The sequence below is a fragment of the Orbicella faveolata genome, unplaced genomic scaffold (assembly GCF_042242905.1).
Source record: "Orbicella faveolata isolate gen_17 unplaced genomic scaffold, um_ofav_v1 contig_46, whole genome shotgun sequence".
Taxonomy (NCBI): domain Eukaryota; kingdom Metazoa; phylum Cnidaria; class Anthozoa; order Scleractinia; family Merulinidae; genus Orbicella; species Orbicella faveolata.
In genome coordinates, this window is record NW_028301576.1 from 27,913,699 (window position 1) to 27,923,079 (window position 9,381).

The 9,381-nt window shown below is 39.5% G+C and overlaps 1 protein-coding gene and 2 pseudogenes across 1 annotated transcript; 1 reads left to right on the plus strand and 2 right to left on the minus strand.

Annotated features, from left to right (window-relative positions):
• Positions 1 to 301: 301 nt before the first annotated feature.
• Positions 302 to 3,531, minus strand: LOC149099396 (uncharacterized; annotated as a pseudogene).
• Positions 3,532 to 4,347: 816 nt separating this feature from the next.
• On the minus strand, positions 4,348 to 5,543 carry LOC149099397 (uncharacterized; annotated as a pseudogene).
• A 275-nt stretch (positions 5,544 to 5,818) lies between these two features.
• LOC149099398 (uncharacterized) lies at positions 5,819 to 7,387 on the plus strand. Its single transcript, XM_089276822.1, has 2 exons — positions 5,819 to 5,825; positions 6,555 to 7,387. Exons 1-2 carry the CDS (start codon positions 5,819 to 5,821, stop codon positions 7,385 to 7,387), a joined length of 840 nt encoding a protein of 279 aa, XP_089132948.1.
• Positions 7,388 to 9,381: the final 1,994 nt, after the last annotated feature.

Consider the following 9,381-nt stretch of genomic DNA (forward strand, 5'->3'; position numbering starts at 1 on the left):
GCATCAAATAATTACTTTTTATGTTAGCTACCAGGTACTGACAAAATTATCCTGAAAACTCCGAACTCTTGGAAGTAATGAAAGGGCCGCGAGTGCATCTATGGTCACCTACATTTGGGAACGAAATTAAATTCCTCTAAACTCCGTCCTCAAGTATGTCTTGGTTAATTAGGCCACACTATTTTTTTTTCCTTAAACAGGAAACTACTATCCATTTGAAGTTTAGGTGCCGTTGAAAAAAAGTTATTTGAAGGCTATACAGGCTAAAATTCGGTGAGAAAAGAAATCCCGTAAGAGATATCAATTTTCATTGTGATTTAAATCGCAAGCCACATGTTTTTTTTCATGAATCAAGAATCATTTCCCTGGAATTTATTATGTTCTTATTCTGTTGGCCTCTCATAGAAGACGTTGAATTCCAAATAAAAAGTCACGGGGAAGGAAACTCGTCGAGGTGAGAAGTTACCGTGTTCAAGGTGCGTGAAGGCTTTCTATGCATGCAAGAGGTCACGAACAACTAGCTACCTAACGAAACACCCCGTGGAAGACAAAATTAGTACTAGGTTAGCAGTACGTGGAGAGCTGTGGAGGAGTCAGCCTTAGATCTATCATAACAAGAGGCATGGCATATAATCCAAGCTCAGTCAAGCTCAGTCACTGTCTTCTGACAGGAACAGTCTTTACCAAAAGCAACCAAAAGATCCAAGTATGGCTTTGTTTGTCTCACCTTTACATGGCTTGTGTCTATTTCAAAAAAATTGCAAAATTCTTTTAGCATTTGAATTGAAAAAGAAGAGAGCTTAGAGGAACTGATGAGATCACGTATGTTGTAACAGTCGTAAACTATTGGATGCTCCAATGATACTTCTCGCATAACTGCATTGCTGCACGCTCCCTTTCTGTGTCATCCGCCTCCTCGTCACTACCACTCGAGACATCTGGTAAGTGCCGTTTAGCTGCCAAACGACTGAAAAAGCTTGCTACCTACTGTGAAGTCAAAAACTCTGCACTTGTAAACAAGCAATTTCCGTCACTGTCCCTGGCTCCTGTCATAGCCCTTGCAACAGATTCCGGATCCCCTTTTCTTCCTGAGATTTCTCCAAGATTGAATTTCTTTGTAACGTAATCTTTCTGATCAGCGGTGAATCTGGTTCTTTTAACTTGGGATGACCTCAATGCCCAGCCCATGGGGAGCAACAAGTTTTCCACTGATTGCACTTTAGATACTTCTGTCAGAATATTTGGCACACTACCGGACTGCACATCCAGTCTCTTGGAATAACTAACAATGGCTGTGTTGAAGAGACTCTCATTCTCAATAGCAAGGAGCTGGCTGCCACAGTCCAGGTGCCTTCGAAGTGAGGAGAACCATTGATAACGTTTAACACATCCTTCTTTGGGAAGGGAAAAGAGACCAACATTTGATTCATCTGAGGAGGATTCGTCAGAACTTGGTGAATTGCAAGGGCCAGTTGTATTTGCTTGTTTTGGAGGGGTCTTTGCCTTCTTGGATGTAACTGTTTTAAACTGTGCATTTTCTCAACAAGCGTCGCAGTCAATGGCTGACAGCTTTGGAATTTCGGCATTTGGTTGGACGTCAAGTTTCTCCCACTGAATCAACTTTCCAGGACCAATTTTATAGGCTTTCCATACATGCAACCCTTCTTCAGAATACTCTATGTTGGAAATAGTGCTCACACCTTCCAACCGGACGGTGGAGAATGTGGAAGCCTCAGGTGGTCCTAAAATGGTGAAGTTAACAGATGGTACTCCACCCAATGAGAGAATGGCATTCTTCATTTCCTCTGCACTCTCAATATTGTTCCCTGAATTGAGAAAGATCTTCACATACGACTTGATAGTTGCCACTTTCCTGTCACAAGCGCCTTAGCCTGCCTGTGAATCACAGAAATCCATCCGCCTGACTGAAACGCCGTGCTGTTGGCTGATTAGTTCTGCTCCAACAATTGTCGTACCATAGTGGTAACAACCAGGGTTGTCTTGCCAGTAGTAGATGTTTTCTAGTTGTGGTTGGGCCTCTCTAAGCTGTTTTACCACGTCTGACATAACGAAGAGCACTGTACAGGTATCCTGACTGCAGCTCCTGAACACATTAACAAAGGTCATCATCTGGAGTTTGTGGTCATCTCCTCTTCTAATGGCTACAGTTAGGTGCCAGGAAATCCCACGTTTTGCAAACCAATCCGTCTGGCTCTCTCTAAACGTGCACGGAAGGAACTACATAGCCCAGTCCTGGACTAAAGGAACGGATGTGTTGTCTAGTGCATTCACTATGTCCAATCTTGCTTCTTCTTGATTAACTGACCGCAGTAGATGCGCTTTCCAGCTCACAATGTCTTGTTTAGCCTTTCCCATGACAAAACGAAGCTCTTCTTTCACTTCATCCACAGCGAGTGCCTCAATTGCAGCTGTGATGTCATCTATGGTCTTCGTAAGATCATCGCATTTGTCACAATAGGTTTTGTGCTCATGTGAACACTGGGACTGATAATCATGGTTGCTATGGTTTAGGGCATAGACGCGACAGTGATCAGGGATGTCTGAGCTCTCTGAGACATGAACCTGTAAAGGGAAATAAACACAATGAGCACTTTGCAGCTAACGATCACATGGTACAAATCCACCATACTAATGAGAGCACACTGCGCAGGAGGATATCCGAAACAAAGAGGTCGCGATCAGTCAATATTTACCTTTGTTTCTTTCTAATGCCTCTGTGCGCCGCTTGTTCTCCAGTACGGCAGGCTTTGTACCACGTTATGGTAGGCTGCACAAAGGCCTATTACCCTCATCTACCTTAAAAGCCTCAAAGTAGTCTCAAAGGACAGGGTAGCGTAGAGTGCACACAGGAGGAAGACAAATAAATTTATATTACACTTTTCATCCCTATTTTTGTCCTTGTGGTTGTCGTGAAATATCACCATAGCTGAAATTCCAGATTTCAATCTACGTTATATGCATCGCCCTGATATCTTCATTTCCCACGTTCAAAAGTTGGAAATCAATATTCATTTGAAAGCAATGAATTCAATGTTGGCTTAAGTTGCTACTTCATGTGTTATTCAAAAAAATCAATAAAGACCAGGGAACCTCAGTATGCATACCTTGTAATCACTCTTTCGGTAATGCTTGCATTTCTTTAGTTGTTCTTTCCTTTCTTTTGCCCATGACATTCCCATATCCATTTCTACCAAACGCTCTGCGACACTTTCAAGGTTATCGAAGGCTTGTGCACCCGCCGAGCTAATGTAATCTATTCCCTGTAATGATTTTTGAGTGGAGGCAGGGCATACTTGGAGAACTCGCAGAAGAGTATTACAACTCAAAGGAATGAAGTTTTCCTCCTTGAATAGGCCTGGTATTGCTGAACAATACGCTCCAGTATCATGTTGTGTACCACATTTGGTATTTTGATTACTTTAGTTGAAAGTGATACTACTTTTTCTCCGAATGGAAGGTCTTGGATGATATGGGGACTAGTAATAAAGTCCAGAAAATGTGCGAGCTTTTCTTCTGGTACCACCATTCTTGTTCGCAGACTCTGCGATGGAACTGGTGCACTTCTTCCGTGGAGAAGAATATGCTGTCTAGCGATCATATAGCAATATTTGGTTTACCCTGGTATCCACTCTTGAATCTTCGCAAAACTGGCTTTGTCAGCCATGATGGAGAGTAGATGTCGATGTGTATCCTACTGGTCTGCATTCTTATAGCAAGATGCCAGGGCATCCAAGAGTGTCTCATCTGTAGATCCAGTACTGCTCTCAGTATCTGCTGAAAATAACCGTTGCTTGACTTGCGATTTGGAGAGTGCGTGCCATAGCTGACCTGGATCTTCTGGCACCACTTCACTGAGAACCGCTGAGACGGCTTGCCTGGCTTTACGAACATGCTGCCCTTTTTTTGTCACTAGTTTTGTTCCAGGATGCTCGCAGTGTATACATGACCTCTCTACTCTCCAGGAAGGTGTTTAAATGATCTAAGGAACTGGGAGCATCTGCAATTTCCGGTGTAGAGATGTTTTCCGTTATATTCCATGTATCATCATGCAATGTGTCTAACTGTGAAAAAAGGCCACTGGGGGGTTTCTTTCTCAAGTCCTCTGTGGCACAGCTGGAAAGGAGTACTTGTTGTTAAAGGGGTATGAACTCCGGTATCCAGCTAAAAGGCGAACACAGGAAATAACCTTACATATAACTTCAGAGTACAGATTTTTCTAATAGTGTTATTCCCTCGTTCAAATTAAACAGCTTTTCATGTTGCAGTCTTCTTTCATGCTGATCTACATTTTTGGACGTGACTGCTAAAAGGTATCTCAACTTGGTCTTAGGTACTCACTAGGGAGATTTTCCATGGGGAAGAGTACTTTTGTGTCATCCACAAACTCTTCAGTCATTGCCTTTCTTTCAGCTTTCGGTTCTTCTTTACTTTCCATTTTTGCTAGTAAAACTCTGCAGCTGCGACAAACACCTACAAAAAAAAAATAGAAAAGGAAACATCAAATATATATGTATTATTTTTTTTGCATGGTCACGGTACTGGTAACATCCCCGACCTATAAAATCTCTCAGGTAACACTGTTGTGACTTTTGGCCATTATTGATTTACTATGTTTGAAATCTGGACAGACACTTTGTGCCCCCAAATAATGATGGCGGATTTCTTATCCCGTGTAAAACCGAACAAGGAACTGTAACAAAGTAAAAAGATTTTATAAAGATTTAAGCCAGTGGTAGTTCTTGAAACCAAAAATTGCCTTGTTCTTGATCTCAGAGGCACGCCCAATTTTCGAGACTCCCTTACCCTCTAAACAAAAATCCAGAGATAGCATCCCCGGCCCATAAAATCTCAGGAAAAAGAAATTCAGGCAACCTCTCTCATCAAAGACTTTACATTCAAGACTTTTTCCCAATTAATTTTAGTTCTTGAAACCAACAATAGCCTCAGAGCCACGTCCAGTTTTTATACCCCCCTCCCCTCCCCTCTAAACAACAATTCAGAGAGGTGAGAGACTTTTCACAAGAATACAATAATGAAAACATAGTCCAATTTGCCATAGTTAACAAAGGAAATACATTTCTTGCTGACTTTTTTTATTGTTATCTATGCATACCTGATCCTACAGGAACAAATACACTTGTTTTCTGATAAACAAAGTTGGACCCAAGTTTCCCGAGGCCCCTCTCTCCTTTCAGCCATTTTCGTTCATCACTGTGGTTGGGTAGATCCCGAGGAATCTGACACCGTTGCGATCCTCTGCGTCATCCAGTGCCCAAGGATGAGTCGTGGTAGGGACAAATGGTAAACTGAGCAATGTTTTCAGGAAAGGTAAATATTGATGCTCTGACAAGTATCAATTCTACCTCAGTTTCCACATCTGCGATTTCCCATGTGGACTTATGTCCTACTATTTCTCGATTGCAGTGTAACAAGGGAATAACTTCTGTGTTCTTCCCTCAATCTCTCCGCTCGTAGGTACATGAACCCCCAACAATACCATTCAAAGAACACTTCACTTCCATAAAGAAACGACAAAAAAGGCTTGAAACTTTACCGTGCTGGATCCAATGTTGTTTTGCTCGTCAAATGCCAATCGAGATTATTATTGTGGTAACCTGAGATGTAACTACACGAAATGGGTTGTACACGTATTTCTTAGTAAGACTTTTGGCAGCATCTTTCCTTGACATCTGGGAAATAACTCGACGGTTACTCTTCATGGAAGATAATTTTGCCGACAGTCTTAGCTGATGCTGCTATTTTAACAACTATAAAGAGTACAGTCAGCATGCCAAAAATGAAGGGTACATTAAAGTGAATAACACCAACAATATTCATAGCCTGTAATTTGTTTTAATTAGTTTTAAAAGATAAAAATTATGTATCCTTCCAAGTGTGTTCAACAAAACATTTTATGATCATCAATTTGATGTTTACAATTGCTGCGCTGTCATAATGAAATCTACGCAATGTCAGTATCTGAAGTTATCACATGCACACCCTCGTTAGAAAAAGGATTATCTCGACAAGGAGATTCTTAAGAACTACAGACCTGTTGCTAATATTCTGTTCCTTAGCAAAGTGATCGAAAAGGTTGTCACAACACAAATGTACAACTACCTTTAAGCTTACAAATCGATGCCAACTACAGTCTGCATATAGGAAACACCACTCTACGGAAACAACCTTGCTACGTGTCACAAACGACATTCTTAGAATAATTGACTGTCACCAAGATGTTCTATTAGTCTTACTCGATTTATCAGCGGCCTTTGATACTATTGATCATATGATCTTGGTGGAAAGACTTGAGTCTTACTTTGGTTTCTCAAAATTGACACTGTGCTGGTTGAGATCTTACCTTGAAAACGGTCGGTAATCAATAATCATTGGAGATCAAGTGTCCACTCCTTGTGCTCTGCATCATGGTGTCCCACAAGGGTCTACACTTGGACCATTACTTTTCATCCTGTATATCGCCCCTCTTCAAGATGTAATTGCTCACCATAATTTGAATTCTTTGTTTTATGCAGATGACACTCAACTATATATAGCTATTGATCCTGCAAATCAGGCCCTGTCTCTGACTGCCCTCCGAAGTTGTATAGAGGATGTAATGCAATGGAACACGCAAAACATGCTAAGAAGTAATGCTGAAAAGATGGAGGTTATACTATTTACATCCCGGTTCACCAAGACACCTAACATCGAGAAGCTCTCTTTTGACAATACCGTCATTGAACTAACTGAGAGAGTTCGTGATCTTGGTGTTATTTTAGATAAAAACTTATCATTGACATACCACATAAACAAGACGTGTGAGAAAGCAACTAATGCCATTAGGTCCATAGGCCGCATTTGCAAATACCTCACAAAGGAAACTCTCAAACTGTTAGTTAATGCGCTTGTAATATCCCGTCTGGACTACTGTAATAGTATCCTTTATGGTCTCCCAAAACAGGAACTGGATAAACTTCAAAGAGTTCAAAACACTGCTGCATGCCTTATCACTGGAACCAAGCAATACATCCACATCAAACCTGCCCTTCGAGAATTACACTGGCTACCTGTTGAATCACGGATTATATTCAAACTTCTGCTCATCACTTTTAAGATTATCCATGGACTTTGTCCAGCCTACTTGTCGTCCCTCCTACAACAATACTACCCGCGACGGAGCTTACGCTCATCCTCTAAACTTCTTTTCACTGTCCCTACTGTGAACTCTGTGACATACGGTGAACGTGCCTTTTCTTTCTCCGCACCTACATTATGGAACAGTCTACCGGATCCTGTTAAAGATACATCTCTTTCGTCTTTTAAATCTGCCCTCAAAACATTCTTGTTTTGGAAATCCTACTTCTGATTTATTTTATTTTATAAGAAACTGTATTTTAATTATGTCATTTATTTTATTTATTACTGTTATTGGAAATATTTTATAGGATTTAACTAATTTATTTTTTATAGTAATGTAAGAGCATTGAGTTTTTTTAAATGCACCCAAAAAACTTTATTATTATTATATTATTACTATTAAGCGTAGAAAGATTCATTTATTCCTTGACTGGGAGTACTTTTTAATCCAGGAATGAACTTCTCTTTTATTATTTTGTTATTAAAGAAGAATCCTGGGCTGCAGAATGAAGATATAATGGCGAAAGAAGTCGAACAGCGTTTATATCTAAACACTGACTGTCTTGGCTTCAAAACAGCCAAGCACCAGTCTAATGTTTACTTTTTGCTGATGTTTTCATTATAATGTTGCTTTTTTGGCAGTGCCTCAAAAACCACTCGAAGAAAAACTCAAGCTGATTTTGATGCTTGTTTTTGCGATGTGTTATGTTATTACTTGGAGGCCGTGTAGCATAGTATATTGACTTCCGGTTTCTTGGCTGTGATATTGACATCTCATTCCAAGTGAATTGCAAAGAATTCGAATTGCCCATGAAACACTTATTTCGATTAAACTAGGTTACTTTGGTGTTGAGATTGAATTCTTTTCCCAGTATACTATAAGTGGAAGCAAGCAATTTGCTAATCAGTACAAATAACTAATAATACAAGGTCATTAAAAGGTCATGCCCATCTGTCCTCAAACAACACGCAGCAGTCTATTGTTTATTTTTTGCTGATGTTTACATTAAAATGTAGCTTTTTCAGTGGCCCCTCAAAAACCACTTGAAGAAGAACCCGATCTGATTTTGATACATGTTTTCGAACAACATGAAAGGATTACGCTGGCAAAGTTTGAGGGAATTTGGAGTTATGGCACATGTTGAAAAATATCTCTGAAGTTTATTCCTAAACTGGGAATATCACCTGAGTAAACAAAAGCAATTTTTTAACATTCGAGGATTTTTTTTTTGGATGAAAGTGGAGAAAAATCGATTTTTCAATTTCTGCCGTGGTCAATTTGGTAATAGGTGAAATTCACTCTTAAATTTAATGCAACTTAAAACTTGATTTGTGCACACAAATAGCAGCAAAGAACATGTTGATTCGATGACATTATATTGTGATTAAGAATAATTACATGTATTGAAAGGGGAAAAATGTATGAGCAGAGTGTAACCATGCATTGAGTTATTGATCATTGCATGTTAGATTGCATGTTTTCTGATTTGCTGATTTAGGATGTATGGGTTAGAAACTGTACATCCCAGTATTTGTCAGTGCAAGAGGTAAATGATTGTCTGTACACTCTGAATTGTGAATTGTTTTAAATCAAAATTATCTTGACTTTCCCAACACAGAATATGTTTCTTCCTAAAAATAATGGTTACAGTATGCAGCCCATGGGGAAATAGATAGATGATGTGTAACAGATGACGTGTAACAGCTATGCCATCAAAGTAGGGCATCAATAAGTAAACATTACCTCTTCCACGACATTCAGGACGGTATGTGAGCTCATCAGGCCACCTCCCAGAGATTTTCAGATAATAGCACCACTCATAAATCTGAGTAAGGGACATTCATTACATCAGTTTGGCATATTGCAAATTTCTTAGACACCTGTTATTATCAACTTACTGTGCACTATTAGTTATTAGTTGTTAATTAGATTTATCGTAATTCTATTAAATTTTAGATCGTTTGATCTTTTTTCATTTTTAGATTTAGGGCTGCACCTCACATGGGATGCTTTCCCGTTCATGCAATCCCTTTTGGTCTTTACAATCTAGTTCTTATTGTTTTGCTATACAATTTCATGAACATATATTTACCTAGGAGACCAATAAAGTTGATAGAACTACCACTAGAACTAGATTATGAAATCAAGAACCTGATAACACCTATGTTGTTGCAAAGTAAATAAAAATGTAAGATTTGAAACTTGATGTGCAGCACGTGCAC